The sequence below is a fragment of the Aplosporella prunicola genome (assembly GCF_010093885.1).
Source record: "Aplosporella prunicola CBS 121167 unplaced genomic scaffold K452scaffold_15, whole genome shotgun sequence".
In the NCBI taxonomy this organism is placed as follows: Eukaryota; Fungi; Ascomycota; class Dothideomycetes; order Botryosphaeriales; family Aplosporellaceae; genus Aplosporella; species Aplosporella prunicola.
This window is the reverse complement of record NW_022983543.1, coordinates 148825-166450: the sequence shown is the minus strand read 5'-3', so window position 1 is coordinate 166450 and position 17626 is coordinate 148825. Positions and strand designations below refer to the sequence as shown.

At 59.0% G+C, this 17626-nt stretch overlaps 7 protein-coding genes across 7 annotated transcripts; 5 read left to right on the top strand and 2 right to left on the bottom strand.

Moving 5' to 3' along the window:
• Positions 1-61: 61 nt before the first annotated feature.
• On the top strand, positions 62-2374 carry K452DRAFT_41943 (uncharacterized protein). Its single transcript, XM_033546637.1, has 2 exons — positions 62-119; positions 264-2374. The coding sequence occupies exon 2, from the start codon at positions 297-299 to the stop codon at positions 2349-2351; it is 2055 nt and encodes a 684-aa protein (XP_033396571.1). The 5' UTR covers positions 62-119; positions 264-296; the 3' UTR covers positions 2352-2374.
• Positions 2375-4185: 1811 nt separating this feature from the next.
• Positions 4186-7106, bottom strand: K452DRAFT_272545 (uncharacterized protein). Its single transcript, XM_033539096.1, has 3 exons — positions 6397-7106; positions 4842-6298; positions 4186-4619 (listed from the first exon to the last, which is right to left on the bottom strand). Exons 1-3 carry the CDS (start codon positions 6909-6911, stop codon positions 4480-4482), a joined length of 2112 nt encoding a protein of 703 aa, XP_033396570.1. The 5' UTR covers positions 6912-7106; the 3' UTR covers positions 4186-4479.
• A 693-nt stretch (positions 7107-7799) lies between these two features.
• K452DRAFT_272543 (uncharacterized protein) lies at positions 7800-10115 on the top strand (the record flags this gene model as incomplete). Its single annotated transcript, XM_033539095.1, has 6 exons — positions 7800-8197; positions 8384-8495; positions 8543-8618; positions 8683-9003; positions 9212-9760; positions 9895-10115. 6 exons carry the CDS (start codon positions 7800-7802, stop codon positions 10113-10115), a joined length of 1677 nt encoding a protein of 558 aa, XP_033396569.1.
• Positions 10116-11621: 1506 nt separating this feature from the next.
• Positions 11622-12388, top strand: K452DRAFT_298936 (uncharacterized protein; the record flags this gene model as incomplete). Its single annotated transcript, XM_033542169.1, has 2 exons — positions 11622-11783; positions 11894-12388. The coding sequence occupies 2 exons, from the start codon at positions 11622-11624 to the stop codon at positions 12386-12388; spliced, it is 657 nt and encodes a 218-aa protein (XP_033396568.1).
• K452DRAFT_41764 (uncharacterized protein) lies at positions 12328-12693 on the top strand. The gene has a single exon (XM_033546636.1). The coding sequence runs from the start codon at positions 12428-12430 to the stop codon at positions 12650-12652; it is 225 nt and encodes a 74-aa protein (XP_033396567.1). The 5' UTR covers positions 12328-12427; the 3' UTR covers positions 12653-12693.
• A 1054-nt stretch (positions 12694-13747) lies between these two features.
• K452DRAFT_229445 (uncharacterized protein) lies at positions 13748-14240 on the bottom strand (the record flags this gene model as incomplete). The annotated part of the gene is made up of 3 exons (XM_033537042.1): positions 13748-13889; positions 14037-14079; positions 14135-14240. The coding sequence occupies 3 exons, from the start codon at positions 14238-14240 to the stop codon at positions 13748-13750; spliced, it is 291 nt and encodes a 96-aa protein (XP_033396566.1).
• Positions 14241-14839: 599 nt separating this feature from the next.
• On the top strand, positions 14840-17276 carry K452DRAFT_288259 (uncharacterized protein). Its single transcript, XM_033540618.1, has 8 exons — positions 14840-15044; positions 15109-15264; positions 15337-15381; positions 15437-15483; positions 15547-15749; positions 15808-16641; positions 16692-16773; positions 16826-17276. The coding sequence occupies exons 2-8, from the start codon at positions 15144-15146 to the stop codon at positions 17075-17077; spliced, it is 1584 nt and encodes a 527-aa protein (XP_033396565.1). The 5' UTR covers positions 14840-15044; positions 15109-15143; the 3' UTR covers positions 17078-17276.
• The last annotated feature ends 350 nt before the right edge of the window (positions 17277-17626 follow it).

Below are 17626 nucleotides of genomic sequence, written 5' to 3'. Positions count from 1 at the left end.
AAAGGGTAATATATCAATTTCAGGCGCGCAAAGGGGATAATTACCTGAGCCCCCTCCACCACGACGACGGCCAAAAATACCTAGATTCACAAGACGACGGGTGGACGTGCCCGCTTCAGGTAAGGCGGGGAGCTGGGCGCATCGCTCTCCAAACCAAAGCATCCCAAACATCCAAAACAACCCACATCCACCGCCGTCCCCACCGCCACTATTCCCGCCCAACCCCAGCCCCTTCGCGGACAATGTCCAATGTGCTCTCCTAGACTCCAACCCTCCCACCACTGCGCCCGCGAGACATGCCTGCGTCCGACCGCCTGAACGCTGCCAATACCAATGGCAAGGCGCTCAGGCCGACCCTCGCATCCACCCGCACAACCAAAAGCACCCCCCTCACGCCTAAACTCGCCACGGCCTCGCCCAGCTTGACGCCGCAGTCTGCTCGCAGGAGTCAGGCCAGGGACGACTCGGCCACCTCGACGCCGCGCTCGTCGTCGAGGTCGCGAAAGACTCGCTCCAGCAGCACCCTCTCGACTCCGACCGCCACGCCCACGGCTGCCTCCCGTCACGATGCCTCTTCCGCCGGTCCGACGCTCAGCTCCTCCTTCTCCTCCTCCTCCACCTCCTCGCGACGCCCACGGAGCGTCGTCAGCTCCGTCGAGTCTTCTCGCTCCGCGCCGCGCCTGGCGCCCACATCCGCGGCCCATTCGCGGCCCAGCTCCGAGGTGGGCGCCCGCGACAAAGATGCCCGATTCTTCCACGCCAGCGAAGTGAGGTCGCCGGGTCCGACCAGCGCGCCAATGGCCAAGAAGGCCACTTCGGCCTTCTACCAGGCTAGCAATGCCCGCGAGGGCAGGAAATCCAGCAACGCCTCCTCAGGGGGCGCTGGCATGCCGTCCCCGCCGCTGTCCGCCGTTGAGCGCTCTCGCCCACGCTCAGGTAGCCAGTTCTTCCACGCCGACACCATTCCAGAAGCGCGCCACAATGCCGCACTACAGTCGCCCCCTATACTATCGCCCTCGTCGGACCCCTATTTCCCCCCACACTCGGCGCCGCCGCCGTCATCCGGGGGCAAGGATTCCCCGCTGCAGCCACAATCGCCCTCCAAGGACAGCATACACTTGTCATATAGGAAGGGGGCTTCGCAGGTAATACGACCGAACATGCACGGGCGGCCCCCGTCCTCGTCCATGTTCTCGCCGGTGGAGAACAGCACCCTGCAACGGAGAAGATCCAGCAACGAGAGCGGCTCCGCACGCTTCGCACACGGCAAAAACCCCAGCCTTTCGTCGATAGACTCGGTTACGACAAGCGGACGGCAAACAACGGGGACTGCGGACCATCCAGGATCTCCAGCGGGGCCGAGCCCACTACACGTCGACATTACGTCGCCGTCGACGGTGCATTCGCCAGGCTCGCGGGTAGCCAGAGCCAACGAAGACGGCGAGGAGAAGGAGCCAGCGGGACTGCAGTCTCCACTTTCGCTGCCTCAGAGTCCCGCACACGACCCACCGCAGAACCCGCTGCAAAAGATGAATGAGTTGGCAGCGAATGCCCGGAGAGAGCGGAAGGTGCTGGACTTGGAGATCAGCAATTCGTCATTGCTGGCGATCAACCGGCAGCTGGAGCGCGAAGTGCGGAAGCAAAAGGCGGAGTTGAAGCGGTTCCGGCGGCTAAGCAGGGCCGGGCGCCTTGCATCAGGCGCCGGTGCCGGCCGCTCATCATTACTGTCGTCGGTCACAGAAGGTGAAACGGCCGATTTCGAGGACGACAATGACGATCTCGAAGGCGGGGATGAAGGCGGGGACGAAAGAGAAGACGATGGAGAAGGACTACACGACGACGAGCATGACGACCACGAGGAACTATCCAGCGACGAGTCTTCGATTGATGAGGGGACTCTTAGCCCTAGCGCGCTCGCCGAGCGGGACGCCAAATACCGGCTGCAGGATCAGAAGCGGCTGCAGCTGGACCTGTCGAAGCACCGCGAGCTGCTGGGAGACAGCCAGAAGCTGAACCACAGCCTGAAGCGATGCATCGGGTGGACGGAGGACCTGATCAAGGAAGGACGGAAGGCGTTGGACTACCAGGTGCGCGCGAGCGACGTGCGGCTGGGCGGGCGGATCCTTACGCGCGAAGAAGAAGAGATGGACGACTCGTCGGAGGAGGAAGAAGGGCCGCACGGAGGCTCGTTGCTGAGCGCGTGGACGCCGCCAGACGGAGCGATGCGCAAGTCGGTGGAGTCGGAGCGGCTGACGGACCGGGACAGCGGTATTGAGCTGGAGGGCCCGGCCAAGTCCAAGCAAGACGTGGTGATGCCGGCCAAGGCGCAACAGCTGGGCCAGTCGTTCTGACTCCTTTACCTTCTCACAATCGCTTCTTCGTTTATTTTGTTTTTCGTCAGACTTTTGGAGCTGTTCTGACTAGCAGAGAGAAATACGCGTCGCATCGGCAAAGGCAAGGCGTTTGTGGGAAGGTGGCTGTGCTTTGAAGCATCATCCAAGAAGTCTTGTCGGTCGGTTTCGAGACCTCCTTGTTACTACTACTGACGACCAACAACACCAACACCATCACTATCAACATCATCATCACCATCACCATCACCATTACCATCACACCATCATACCATCATACCATCATACCATTTCACCCCACCATCACCTTTCAAAATACACTAGGTTACTACCTACCTTCTTTCTCTCCCTCTTCAACATCCTCCTCTTCCTCCTCTTCTTCCGCTTCCTTTCTTCATTGTCGATTTTTCATCTTCGCGTTTAGCCGTTCTTCTCATTGTCATTGCTGTTGCTGTTGCTGTTGTTGGTCTGCTTTCTTGTAGTTGGTCATCTCTCCTTGCATATCATATCTCTCCGGGGTCATCAGCCTTTTGTTTCTTTTCTTTTCTGCTTGCTTGCTTGCATGCTCGCATGGTTTGGTTTGGTTTGGTTTGGTTGGTTGCCTGCTTCATTCCGTCAGTTTTGTCAATTTCTCTCTGTCTGTTACTCTGCGTTACTTTTTTTGTTTTTTCTTCCTCTCTCTCCATCTCAGAGCTCTCTCTCGGTCTCTATCCCTCCCTCTCTCTCTCCCGTTACTACTACTATACTCCGTCCGCATCCGGCTAGTAGGGGTGGGTGTCTGTCCAACTTGTACTTGATTAGAGATACCCCAGCATTCAACCTCTCGTCAAAAATCCAGCCGCCGCGCTTTCTCTCCATCTCATCGAATTCTCTCTCGAGAGCTCCCGAGTTCGTTCGCTTGTTTTCTGCTGATCGGATCGGAGGCTTGCTTCCGCGCCGCTTCTTCTTCTTCTTCTTCTTCTTCTTCTTCTTTTTCTTCTTCTTCTTCTGCCACCAACCAACCACTATCTGTTGTCGCCACTACCGCCGCCTTCACTATGATGCTGGCTGGCTATCCGGATCCGCGAGCGAGCGAGCGAGTGCATGCTGCCTGCGCACTGACTGACTGACTGCGTGACTACTGCGCAAACCCCCCTGCCCCTTCCGTCCCTGCAGCATTCGTTCGTTCAGCCCTACATACATACATACATACATGCCTTACCTAGTTACCTTCCCTGTCCCCCGCGGGAGCGCGGGGTGGAGAACCTCGTACGTATCATAGTAGGTCCCTCGCTCTCGCTCCCGCGGCCCGCGAGCTCGCTCACCCGGCGACCCCGGCGTGGGGTAAGCGCGCTTTCCCCGTCAGTCGCCCGCGTGACGCCCGCAGGTCGCGGCGGGCGCTTTGCTCACGGCGCTGCCGCTTGCGCACTTGCGCTCGTGGTCTCGTCTGCTCGCTCGCTCACGCCACGCCTGCTCGCCCGCCCGCCCGAACCGCGCCTGCACGCTACTGCCGCTGGGCGCTCCCCTCACACCGCGCCGTCCCGTCGCTGATCCCGTCGATCCCGTCGCCTCCGCGCCTTGCCCGAGGGGCCCGAGGGGCCGAGGTGCCCGAGCTTTGTCCGATGGATAGGCACGAGGCTGGCGTGGCTGGCGCCGCGCGATATGATACCTACGATACGTTGTGGTATGCGCTGTGGCGTTGGCTTGAGCTCTGGCTCTGTCTGGCACAGTTTGGCACTGGTGCTGGCGTTGGTGTTGGCTTTGGGTGTAGGTCAAGACGAGGCAAGGCAGCTAGCTAGCTAGCTCTGTTGGAGTCGGCAGGTAGGTGGGCGTGTGCGTGTGCGCGCTGACTGCCTAGGTGAGGGTTTTTGTTTTTACGTACGTGGGTCTAGGCCTAGGAAGGTTGCAGGCGTGCGGTGAGGCGCGTGTGCGGCTGTGTCGGCGTGGCTGCGTGTGTACCTACAGTATGCGCATACGTACGTGCGGTCTTCCCTAGGTAGGCAGGCACCCCCCTCCAACCTCCTCCTGCAATCATCCATGCTCACTCACTCATGTTTATCCACAAGTAGGTAGGTAGGTAGGTACTCAGACTCAACCCAACCCCAAACGCAACCCCAACCAACCCAACCAAACCAAACCAAACCAAACCTCAAGCCTCCGCACCCCCTACACCCGCCGCCGCCCCCACCGCCGCCTCCTCCTCCTCCTCATCCGCCCGTATCATCGCCTCCACCCACCCCGGCACCCGCGGCCGCTGCTCCTGCCAGTGGTGCAGCGTCCCGGTGCGCTCTCCTCCTGCTCCACTGGCTCCACTGGCTCCGGCTCCACTGGCTCCGGCTTCGCCTCCGCCTCCGCCTCCCGCCAAGCTCGCCGCGCGCGCGGCGCTGGTTCCGCTGGGGGCGGATGCCGTGCTCGCTGTGCTCAGCCCACCCCCTTCGTTTCCCCCACTAGCTTCACTCCCTCCACTCACTCCGCCCACACCACCCGTTCCGCTTGCTTCGCTCGCTCCACCGCCCCACCCCTCCTCCCCAGCCGGCAGCCCAAACACGCCAGTGACGTACCACGCCGACGTGCCAGCGGGCAAGCTCGCCCGCAGCACCGGGAGCACGCTCCTTGGGTGCACGAGGTTGGAGTTTGCGTCCGCGGCCAGCACGGCCGCGCGCATCTGGCCTTTTTCTGGCGTTTGCGGGTGCCGCAGCGCGAGGACCCCGGACGCGCCGGTGAGGGGGGACGAGGTCAGTGCTGCGGGGGAGGAGGAGGAAGACGACTCGGAGGTTGCGGGCGAAGGGTTACACACAAGCACGCCCTCCCCCGTCCGCCCGTCATAAGCGCCCAGAGCCCGCCCGGTCGCGACCGACGCGCCGTGGATGGCCCAGCCGCCCTCGGCAATGAGGAGCGCGCGCGCGGTGCGGATGCGGTGGATCCGCGTGTGCCAGTAGGGTGACTGTGACGAAGGCGGCACTAGGTACGTCGTTATTGTGACGGAGGGGTAGGGGCGCGACGTCGATATTAGGACTGGGTAGGTCGACGCTGTATCCGGATCACTCCGCTCCTCGATCCTCGCCTCCTCGACCACCCGCCGCATCTTCCACGTCTCGCCCTCGTCATCCGACACCGCGAGCGCCGACTCGGGCACGCACTGCTCGAGGGTATACGCGCCGGTAGGCACGCTATACGCGAACGCGGCGCTGTACGCAAACTTGGCGTACTTGGCCTGGGTAGCGCGAAGGGGGTAATGGCAGGACTGGCCACTACTAAGCAGCAAGGCATGACCACCACGGGAGCTCGCAATCTGAAGGGGCAAAGGCAGCGGCCTTATCGGCGACAAGCCCAGGCGCGGAAGCGGTTCCTCCTTGCACGCCCAAAACGGATGGTCGGGCGGCAGCGCGAGCGGCGCAAACGCCAGCATGCTCCAGTACGGGCTGCCGGGGGAGTTGTAGTTCTCGGCGAGGAAGGGGTTCGGATACGCGTAGCCGATGCTGAGCATGCCGTTGGGCTGGAAGATGGCGGGCTGGGCGGCCCACCAGCGCAGGTTGCGCAGGAGGAGCCCCTTGACCGCGCCCCAGGAGAGGGGCGCCGGCAGCTCGGTGCCGCTGAACGCGATCGCCGCCCAGAACCCTGCCATCGCGAACCGGTACGTCAGGCTGCGCCCGAAGGTGATGGCCCGCCCCGCGCTGTCGAAGTAGTACGCGAAGTCGAGGGCGAAGGTGCGTGCGCGCGCGCGGTACTCGGCCGCGCGGACCGGGTCGCGCGACCCGGCGAGTTGTGCGTACAGCAGTTGCAGGTAGTGGATCGCGAACGAGCTGCTGTAGTAGTCCATTTGCGTGTACCCGGCTGGCCCGTCGTTGGACCAGCCGCGGCCGCGGTAGAAGGTGTCGAGGTGGGCGAGGTCGGCTTCGATGCGGCTGGGGCTGTGGGCCGCGCCGTTGTGGGCGAGGCCCAGGTTGGCGAAGACGCGGAACCAGAGCCTGGTGGGGTGGGTGGGTGAGTGGAAGGAAAGAGAAGAGAAGAAGAAGAAAAAGAGCTAGGAACTCAAGAAGAAGACAAGACAAGAACAAGAACCCACCAGTTCGTATTCGGCATCTCCCTCTCATTCATACTCCCCAACCAGCGCTCCACATTCCCCCTCTCCTGCTCCCCCAAAGGCTTCCAAAACGCATCGCCCGCGACGGCCAACGCAAACCCAATCGGGCAAGCCTCGACCATACGCTGGTCCTGGTCCTGCATCCAGCCCCAAAACTCGGGGCCGGACGGATCCGTCCCCGACACCAAGCCGCGCACATAGCGGTCGACGAGGGCGTCGGAGCCCGCGATGTCAGGACCGTGCTTCCCTGCAATCAGTGGTGCCAGCCCCCACAGTGGCCGCGCATAGCCCTCGACCTGCGCCGCCACTTCGTCGAAGCGCGTGCCGGTGTGGCCGACGCGCACGAGCGCCCCGCCCGGCGACGTGCCTGCGCTGAGCGGCGCGAGCAGAGAGACGCACGCGCGTGCCAGGTCGCTGCGTGTAAGGAGCGGGTTGCTGGCCAAGGGGTGCGCGGGAGAGGGACGGTTTGCTTCGGCGGCTAGGTGGGCGGAGGCCATGGTGGGTGGGTGGAGCGGAACGGAACCTTGGGTGGTGGTGATGGTGCTAATCCGTACCTATGGAAGCCTTGCTGTTGGTTGCTGTGGTGACTCCTTGGCCGTCTTCCAGTGGATAACTAGGTACGAAGCTGCTGCTCACCTCACCGTCGGCCTCGCATTTAACCACCGCTCGTCTCGGCCCGCATTTACCCGACGGGCGGCTAAAAGGCGCTGAGCGGGAGGGGTTGAATCCATCACCTCCACGCGGCCGGCGAGGGAATGAATGCGGGGAAGCCGTCTCCACTCTTGCCCGCCCTTGCCTCGCTAGCTATGTATGTAACTATGTATGTACTAGGTATGTAACAATGTGCAGCACGACACCACGAAGAAAAAAAAACCCCGTACCTCGTTTATAACCACACTTGCTCGTCGCCGACTCGATCGCCGCTGCCACGACTTGTGTCGCTCTGGAGCATAGGTACGAGTGGCACAGCAGCCACCACAGCTGCTGAGTCGAAGGAGTGCCTTGGCCGAGATTTCCCACGTATAGAGCGCGCTGGAGGCCGCCCGCGGCGGACGCCCGCTGCCTCCCTGTGCTGGAGTTGCTCCGGCGCGCGCTCGTTATATAGCCTTGCTTGCTACTAAGCTTCTTTCCCTGTCGTGCCTTTTCTTCTTCTTCTGCTTCGTATCTCCTGCTTTTTCCTGGCCAGCGCGGTGCTGTGCCCGTGTCTAGTCTAGTCTAGTCTGTCTCACGCCCGCGTCTCTTCTTGTATACCCCTCTACCTACCTATCTTAGCTCATCCCGTCCTGGTCCTGGTCCATCGTGTTTTATGCCCCGACTCTGAACCCGCACGTACAACCAACCAACCAACCAACCCTCTTCCATCCACCACCACCGCCACCGCCACCATGCCCGCCTTCCTCCAACGCGTCGTCCACAACGACGCCATGAAGCACGACCCGACCGAGATCTACGGCTGGCGCGTCTACATGCTCGCGTGCAGCGCGTGCTTCGGGGGCATGCTGTTCGGGATGGACATTGGCATCATCGGCGGCGTCATCACGCTGCCGGCGTTCAAGCACGACTACGGGCTCGAGCACCTGGATGACGAGGGCGTCGCCAACTTGAGCGCCAATATCGTCTCCACCCTGCAGGCCGGCTGCTTCGCCGCTTGCTTCGTTGCCAGCTATGTCGCTGATCGGCTGGGTAGGCGCTGGGGCTTGCTTATTGCGGCCATGGTCGCCATTGTCGGCTGTGTTATGCAGGCGGCGGGGATGGGCCATATTGCCGTTATGTATGTTGGGAGGTGAGTCTGTGTGTGCTTTCTTCTTATGCAGTTCTTTTGATCCCTATGATTATACTCACTGTGCATTTATTCCGTGCGTTTTTAATACGTACCTACACTTCTACGCCCTACACTTCCACACCTATACTTCAACACCCTACGCTTCCACTCCCCACACACAACCCCCCACTAACTCCCTCGCACCAGATTCATCGCCGGCATGGGCGTCGGCGCCGCCAGCATGATCGTCCCGCTCTACATCTCCGAAAACGCACCTCGGGCCATCCGCGGCGGCCTCACAGGGATCTACCAGCTCTTTGTACGCTCTCAACCCCCGCTCTCCCAGCCACTCACTAACGGCGCTAGATCGCGACGGGCACCATGCTCGCCTTCTGGACGAACTACGGCTCCGGCGAGCACCTCACAGGCATCAACACGTACAGTACATTCCCCTTCGCACGCTCAACCCCTCCACTCACACACACCCACTAACCCCCCTTATTCAGTCGTGCCCCTAGCGGTCCAAGCCCTCCCTGCCGTCCTCCTCCTCTTCAGCATGTACCTGTGCAACGAGTCGCCCCGCTTCCTCGCCAAAGCCGACCGGTGGGACGACGCGACGCGCGTGCTGACACGCGTGCGGCAGCTGCCGGCCTCGCACCCGTACATCCAGGCCGAGCTGAAGGAGATTGCGGACCAGCTGCGGCACGAGCGCGAGATGGTGGGCGGTGCAAGCTTCAAGGACTTGATGCGCGAGATGTGGACCATTCCCGGGAATCGCAAGAGGGCGGGCATTAGTGTGTTTTTGATGGTGTGTCAGCAGATGACGGGTATGTTGTTTTTTCTCGGGGTTGGGTTTTTTGCTTTTGGGGGCTTGGGGTTGGGTTTGGGGGGCGTGCGGTTGGTGTGGGCGTGGGCGTGGCCGTCCGCCGCTATATATCAACACCACGCGCACGCCCTCTAGTCCCAACCCAGAACCAAACTACAGCACCAACAACAACAACGACGACGACGACGCAGCTAACGCGCCCCCTACAGGCACCAACGCAATAAACTACTACGCGCCCACCATCTTCCAAGGCCTCGGCATCAAAGGCACGCAAACCGGGCTCTTCGCAACAGGGATCTACGGCGTCGTAAAAATGCTCACCTGCGCGGCGTTCCTGCTCTTCGTCGCCGACAGCTTAGGGCGACGGCGCAGCCTCCTCTGGACATCGATCGCGCAAGGCCTCTGCATGTTCTACGTGGGGCTGTACGTGCGCATCTCGCCGCCCGAGAAGGGCGCCTCGGTGCCGCCGGCCGGCTACGTCGCCCTCGTGTGCATCTTCCTGTTCGCCGGCTTCTTCCAGTTCGGCTGGGGGCCTGTGTGCTGGATCTATGTCAGCGAGATCCCGTCGGCCAGGCTAAGAAGCATGAATGTCGCGCTGGCGGCGGCCACGCAGTGGCTGTTTAATTTCGTGGTCGCGAGGGCGACGCCCAATATGCTGGCGACGGTGGGCAGGGCGGGCTATGGCGCGTTTTTGATCTATGGCTGCTTTTGCTTTAGCATGTTTTTCTTTGTGTGGTTTTTCGTGCCCGAGACGAAGGGTATGTGTGGTTTTCTCTTCTCCTTCCCCCCTTCTCCTCCTTCTCCCCCTTGCTTTTTTCGGCCTTTTACCACGCACCAAGAGTGGCGGATGGGAAATAACGGCTCTGCTGACTCAACTACTACATCGACGCAGGCCTCTCCCTCGAGCGCATGGACGACCTCTTCGGCGTCACCGAGCTGGCGGGAAAACGCCGCGAGCACGACGCCGAGCTCCAGCACGGCGCTGCCACTGCTCCTGCTGCTGCTGCTGGCGGGGCGCGCGACCCCGAGAAGAGCGCTGGCGCGCACGCGGTCGAGTACGCGGAGATAGCGCCGGTGGTGGTGGCGGGGCGGACGGACGGGTTGAGGGCGTAGGTGGTGCGGCTGGTCTGCTCTGGTCTGGTCTGCTCTGGAGTGTGAGATTGAGCTGAGGTGGTCGTGTGCTTGGTGTGCGTTGCATGGCGTGCACGTCTGCTTGGTTGGTTGGCTTGACGCCGCTGTCTTGAATTCGATTCGTCCTGCGCCTTTTGTAAGCTTGTGCGGCGTGGTTTCTGTGAAGTGATGCTTTTTTGCTTTTGCTTCCGTCCTAGGGGTCCTGCGTGCTTTGTCCTTCTTACATACGTCCTAATGTGCCGTACAGTAGGTACTCGGCCCTAAGTCTTCGTGCCACCCCTGCTTTACACCAAAACTCGCCTTGCGCAGTGAGCAATTTCGTAACTAAGGAGGTCATAAAAATACTTAAAACTTATACAAGTTAGAGAAAATTATATATCCTAAATTATTCTAATATTTTTAATAAAAAGACAATTTAGAGGAAGAAGGTTTTTTAGATATAATGTAAAGGTAATTCGGCGGTTTTATGTAAATTCGCTAGATTTTAAGAGCACGAGATTTTATACTATAGTTTCTTAAAACTAGAGACTCTTAACAAGAAATTTAAATTGGTAGAATAATAGTTTAACTGATTTTTTACTAATATAGAGATTTATAGCAAGGTTAGGTAGTTGTGAAATACGTGCGAAGAGGACGAGTTTGGGTGTAAAAGTGGGGTGGCACGAATACTTAGGGCATGTTACTGTATATGCAGTCCTATCCCTCTACGCCATGGGAGTACCCTAATTACTGTATACGGTATATAGTAGGTATTGTGCTGCCTACATGTCGTGAGATCTAGAGGTAACGCGCGCTGCACGCCTGGGTGGAAAGGTGGGTTGCGTACGGATTGTGAAGCGTGCGTGTATAGGTAAGCATAGGCTAAGACTGGGCTATAATTACCTAGAGTACATAGCGAGGAGTGGGGTCCATGGTGTAGTGACGCGGGGAATAGGGCGGACGCGGGGGGCTGCGGTGCGGGGTGACGTCAACGCGTCGCAGCCAAAGCATCTCGCTGTCACACCACACCACGCACAGTTGAAACTTTTCCACCTGTACAGTACAACTACTGCAGCCTGTTGCTGTCTGTCCGAAATACTGTAAGACGGATTGTTCGGCTCTTGTTTATACCTACCTTAGGTACAGTGCTTACGGCAATTGAGGAGCGGCTATGCCCAAGGCTCGCAAACCACCTGCTAAGCGCGCTGAGCCCGCTGGTGCGAGGAGCACGCGTGCTGGAGCGGCGAAGAATGGCCAGGGTGAGAAGGAGAAAGAGCAGGAGAAGAGCCCCTGAGGTAGCGAATGAGGGGGACAGGCGGAGCAAAGCGTATGCTCTCTCTCGCTCCTGATACTTTACCTACCTATCGATTTGCTCTTCTGTCATATACGCCGCTGACACGCGGGAAACAGCCGCAACAGTAACAGCAACAGCAGCAGAAAAAGCAGCAGAAAAAGCAGCAGAAAAAGCAGCCAAAATCCCCACCAGAGAGCTACCTTCTCCTGGTTGCCATGAGCGACATAGACGACCCCACCGTGACGCGCCTGCTCAGCGTAGACGCCGATTTCACCTTCAGCCAGCTGCACGAGGTGATCCAGATTGCCTTCGGATGGACCAACAGCCACACGTACACCTTCGACGTGAAGCCCCTCCCACCAGAGAACACGAACCGGGTGAGCAAGCACCTGCAGCACTTCCCGCTGTGCAGCCAACCCCACCCGCTCCCCCAAAACACAACACCACCACCCCCTCGTACCCCCACTAACAACGCCCCCTCAAACAGCCCATCTTCTTCCGGGACACGCCGCTCATCCAGCTCTCCGCCTCCGGCGACTCCGACTTCGGCTCCGCCGACGTCGACTTCCCCATCAAGAAGTCCGCCGAGTACAAACTGCGCGACGTCTACGGCGCGGACGCGTACAAAGGCAAAGTCGAGATCCAGTACGAGTACGACATGGGCGACAGCTGGCGGCACAGCATCGTGCTGCTGGGCGTGGCCGACCCCACCCTGCGCCGCATCATGGGCATCCCGCCCGAGGTGCGCGTCGTCTGTCTGGGCGGCGAGGGCCACCCCGTTGCCGAGGACTCGGGCGGGCCCGGCGGCTGGGACGAGCTGAAGGACTTGTTTAGGAAACCTCGCGCTAAGGATGAGAGGAAGGATTGGTATAAGAATGGCGGTTGTCTTAATGGTGATCCGAAGGGCTTGGATCCTTATAGGTGGGATGTCCTGGATGTCAACGATGGGCTTATGGAGAGCTTTCCTCCGCCGAAGGAGTAGTCTGATGGTGTAGTCCGATGGAGTAGCTTCCGCGAGCAAATGACTAGGAAAAGTTTTGTGATTTGTTGGCGTTTTGGCTTGGAACCGGCATGCTGTATCGTGTACGGACGCGTGGGAGGGCGCTGTATGGATGTATTCAAGACGGATCTTACCGCTAGTATCAAATCCATTGTATCTCCAACCACTGCGTGTCTTGCATCTCCAACCACTATATCTATAACATCGAACAAATCACGTGTCGATATATCCCACTGCGTATCCTGAAGGAACGTGCGGATCGCGCGGTACACCGCACACGGCACACGGCACCGCACCGCGCCGCGCCGCCTGCCTGACGTGAGATACCACGCAGCATGTAAGCTGTACATATTGCAGTAGTACTGGGGTAAAGTAGTGGGGGTAAGCTTCATCCCGCGCGCTTTCACATATCTGATGCCAAGACTGGGCTGTATGCAGAACAGGATGGGGTGGAGTGGGGTGGGGTGGTTGTTGGTATTGGAGCGGTTTGGTTTGGGTTGGTGGTTGGTGTTGGACTTGGTGGGGGGTGGGCGCTAGGGTTCGTGAAGTTGATTCGGCGAGTTTTGTGTTTCTGGTTCCTTTTCTTTTTTGGGTTTCTTTTTCTTTTCGGGTTGTGCACTGCACTGCACTGCCAAACCAGCCTTCAGTACCTGTGCACATTGAGTAACCATCCAGGGAGCAGGAGAAAAGGGGGTAGAAAAACCACAAGCACAAGTGTTCGAAAGTTTCGCGCGTGCTATGTCCTGCCTGCTGAGAGAAATTTGCATGGCTTTGTCTGATTTGAAGATGCTGCACCGCCTTTCCGTCCCTCGCCTTGAAACGCCCGTTTGTCTGCCTGACTGCCTGCCTAACCTGCCCTGCCCTATTTCAAATATTCGAAAATACACGCGCGCGTTGTATGGAGTTTGGAGTATGGACATGGGGGACCGGCCTGCCGATAGGGGGTTCCTTCCTGCCTGACGGCTGCCTGATTTGTCTGTTTCTTTTGTTTCCGCCTTTCGTCGCTGACACGAGCGGGAGCTCGCGTTTGTGGCTTCGAGCGCTTCATCATGTGTTGTGTCGTGTTTTTTCCTTTTTCTTGTTTTTCTGTTTTTCCGCTCACCCTTAAACCGTCGTGTCCGACGCGCTCTTGCTTCCCTGCCCATCGCAGCGCCACACCCTCCCACACACGTCGCGCCCAGAGATATACATCGAGCCGAGCAGCCGGGGCCTGCCATGTCTTGTCTCGCGGACGTGGTCGTCGGTATCATCTCGTCGCGGCGGGCCACGTCGCGCGCGGTTTACGTGTACGGGCGGGAAAGGCTCAGCGGGGATAGGGCGCGCGAAACGCTGCAGCGGCGTCTACCGCTTGCGCTCGAAGTAGCCGGACGAGCTCATCAGAGCCACGCCCTGGTCCATGACGACCTCGCCTACCCAGAGGTAGTTGTCAACCCATTTCTTGACATTGTCGGACTCGCTAATCGTCTCGGATTTCAGACTGGGCCTACCCCAAGGAGCGGGGAAACGTCAGCGTGTGCCTGCTGCGACGAGCTGTGTGTAGTGTAGTGTTGCATAGCAGAAAGGAGGAGAGAGGCGACAAGGGGATAAGGTAGGCTAGGTAGGGCTTGAAGGGTATGAGGTGAGAGCATACGTAAGGCCGGTCGAGCGCTTGACGCCGGCGAGGAAAGCGGAGACTATAGACGGGCCGGTTAGCGCGAGTGGCGAGTAGGTTTAGGAGTGCAAACGTACACAAAACAGCATCAAAGGCGTAGTGGGTCAGTCGTCCGAACTGTGCGAGAGTGGTGAGCGATAATGCGGCGTTAATCAGAGTTGCGGTGGAGCGCCTTACCACCATGGCTGCGACGGCGGGTTAGATTGCGGGCTGCGCAGAGATTTTGAACGAACGAGGTGGTGCGGTCGGGGGCTAGGCGGGCGGAGGCAAGTGGCGTGAAGGTGTTGTTATGTATGCTGAGGCGTGATGTTCTGATGCGCGCAGGGCCGCGGGAAGGCCCACTTGCGGTGCTATTGTAGGCTGGCGGAACGACGTTTGGCCGAGGGTTGCGCGCAGGCTGGGCTGGGCGTCGACGAGAGCACTTGGTACCTGCACACTGTCTACTGTATTGTAGTGACTGCTGGATGAGCTCCGATGGCGCACGGGGGGATGTTATTGGGTAGGACAATGAGCTGGCTTGGTTGGTCTACGACTCGCTCCGTTGGGCTGAGATGAATGATGGATGCATCATGCATGCCGCCGTAGGCCTCAGCAGGCAGGCAGGCAGAAGCAAGCTTGCAAGCATCGCCGTTACCGGGTGGTAGACTTGCAACTTGTTAGACGAAGGAACAGCAATAGGGCAGATCATCTCATCAGCTCCGGGATCCTCAAACGGCCGATACGCACATACGCGATAACCTGATGGTCACATTTTCGGTTTTGGTGTGGTAACAGGCGGCATGACCCCACCACAGCCCTCAACCCCCGGCCAGACCTGTTGTTAGTTGAGAGCTTTGCCCGCGCCTGGAAAAAGTCAACGTCGAGATAAATTGAGCCGCTCCCCCTCCAGCTGTCAAAAAAGCCCTTCTTCTTGTCCCACCTCTTCCCTACCTCACCACACAAGCCCGGTCAGACAAAACACCTGTCCGGCCCCTCACTTCCACTCCGGTGCGTCGTCGCTCATCCCACATCCCACACCACTTTTCTCCCACTAACCCAACAACTCCTTCAGCTTCACCTCAAATCTCTTGCACATCATCCGCAACAATGGCCAACGCTCTTGACCACCTTAACGCTGGCCGTACTCGCATTGAGTGGCTGTCGCAGCTCAACACCGAGTACCAGCCCGCTAGGAACTACCGCCGCACCTCCATCATTTGCACCATTGGTACGTCACTCCACCCGATGAACCTTTCTCGTGCCACAACCTCGCAAAGCTAACGCCAATGCCATTGAACAGGCCCCAAGACCAACTCCGTCGAGAAGATCAACCTCCTCCGCAGGGGTACGTTCCGCACGATCCGTCTTACCCGCGTCTGACCATACTGACAAGCTACCAGCCGGTCTCAATGTCGTTCGCATGAACTTCTCCCACGGCTCGTATGAGGTGCGCGCCCCCGCACGCGTTTCTAAGCACCGTCGAACGCGCAGCTGACACCACATCTTACAGTACCACCAATCCGTCATTGACAACGCGCGCGAGGCCGACCGTACCCAGCCCGGCCGCCCCGTTGCCATTGCTCTCGACACCAAGGGCCCTGAGATCCGCACGGGTAACACCGTCGAGGAGAAGGACCACCCCATCAGCGCCGGCGATGAGATCAACATCACCACCGACGAGGCGTACGCCACCGCTTCCGACAACAAGAACATGTAAGCCGCCAATTGCTGCGAGAACCTTTTGGCGATAAATGGCTAATCCACCCCGCAGGTACGTCGACTACAAGAACATCACCAAGGTCATTGAGGCCGGCCGTACCATCTACGTCGATGACGGTATCCTCTCCTTCACCGTCCTCGAGATCGTCGACGAGAAGACCCTCCGCTGCCGCTGCGAGAACAACGGCAAGATCTCCTCCAAGAAGGGTGTCAACCTTCCCAAGACCGACATTGACCTTCCCCCTCTCTCCGAGAAGGACAAGGCCGACCTGAGGTTCGGTGTCAAGAACAAGGTCGACATGGTCTTCGCCTCGTTCATCCGCCGCGGCAGCGACGTCAAGGCCATCCGTGAGGTCCTCGGCGAGGAGGGCAAGGACATCCAGATCATTTCCAAGATCGAGAACCAGCAGGGTGTCAACAACTTCGACGAGATCCTCAAGGAGACCGACGGTGTCATGGTTGCCCGTGGTGACCTTGGTATCGAGATTCCTCCCGCGCAGGTCTTCATCGCCCAGAAGATGATGATCACCAAGTGCAACATCGCCGGCAAGCCCGCCATTTGCGCCACCCAGATGCTCGAGTCCATGACCTTCAACCCCCGCCCCACCCGTGCTGAGGTTTCTGACGTCGGTAACGCTGTCCTCGACGGTGCTGACTGCGTCATGCTGTCTGGTGAGACCGCCAAGGGCAACTACCCCGAGGAGGCCGTCAAGATGATGCACAACACCTGCCTGCTCGCCGAGGTTGCCATTCCCTACGTCAACGCCTTCGACGAGCTCAGGAGGCTTGCTCCCATCCCCTGCCCTACCTCCGAGACCTGCGCCATGGCTGCTGTCAGCGCTTCTCTCGAGCAGAACGCTGGCGCCATCCTGGTTCTGAGCACTAGGTAAGTCAAATTGTCCAATCCGATAACTTTCAGCGCTAACTGCTTAACAGCGGTAACACCGCCCGCCTCGTCTCCAAGTACCGCCCCGTTTGCCCCATCATCATGGTTACCCGCAACGCTGCTGCCACCAGGGTAAGTTCGAATGGCCCGAAATCGTCACGCTTGCCACTAACGCGTCTCGCAGTACTCTCACCTGTACCGTGGTGTCTACCCCTTCCTGTTCGCCGAGGAGAAGCCCGACTTCAAGTCCAACCCCTGGCAGGAGGATGTCGACCGCCGCCTGAAGTGGGGTATCATGAACGCCATCAAGCTTGGTGTCCTCAACCGCGGCGACGCCGTCGTCTGCGTCCAGGGCTGGCGCGGCGGCATGGGCCACACCAACACGTTGCGCATCGTCCCCGCCGAGGAGGACCTTGGTCTTGACCAGGACGCGTAAGTGAAACTTCGATAGCTCGTGCAAGCATCGTTAAAAGTGGCTTTTTCCCTCGTTGTTCCTTTTCGCATTAGATGGGGTCGAGAAATGATATTTCTCTCGTATAGGAACCAGAAGAACAGCAACAGGAGCAGCAACAACAACAACATGCCGGAGTAGAAAGAAAAAAGAAGGAAAAAACGGGAAAGGGCCGGCTACGGGCACGCACACGGACGAACGACAAATACTCTCCGGGGCTCCTGGCTGCAACCATTTTCTTCTACAACTCTCCTCTTTTCTGGACAACAATGGGATGGGATAAACGGTGGGGGGTGATTAAATGGACGACCCGGATGGGATGGAACTTAGACGGGAATGGAAACCGGACGACACTTTTGGGAGTAGTAGTGATTCTCCTTTTTTTAACGGTCTTATGACAATCTGATAAATGCTTCTCTATGCGTATGTGTTGCTGTGCAGTGAGTGTTGTGCGATTTTGTAGGTGTGTGTATGTGTGTGCTGGTTGGTTGGTTGGTTTGCTACCTGCAGTACACTCCGTTTCGGGCTTTTTTT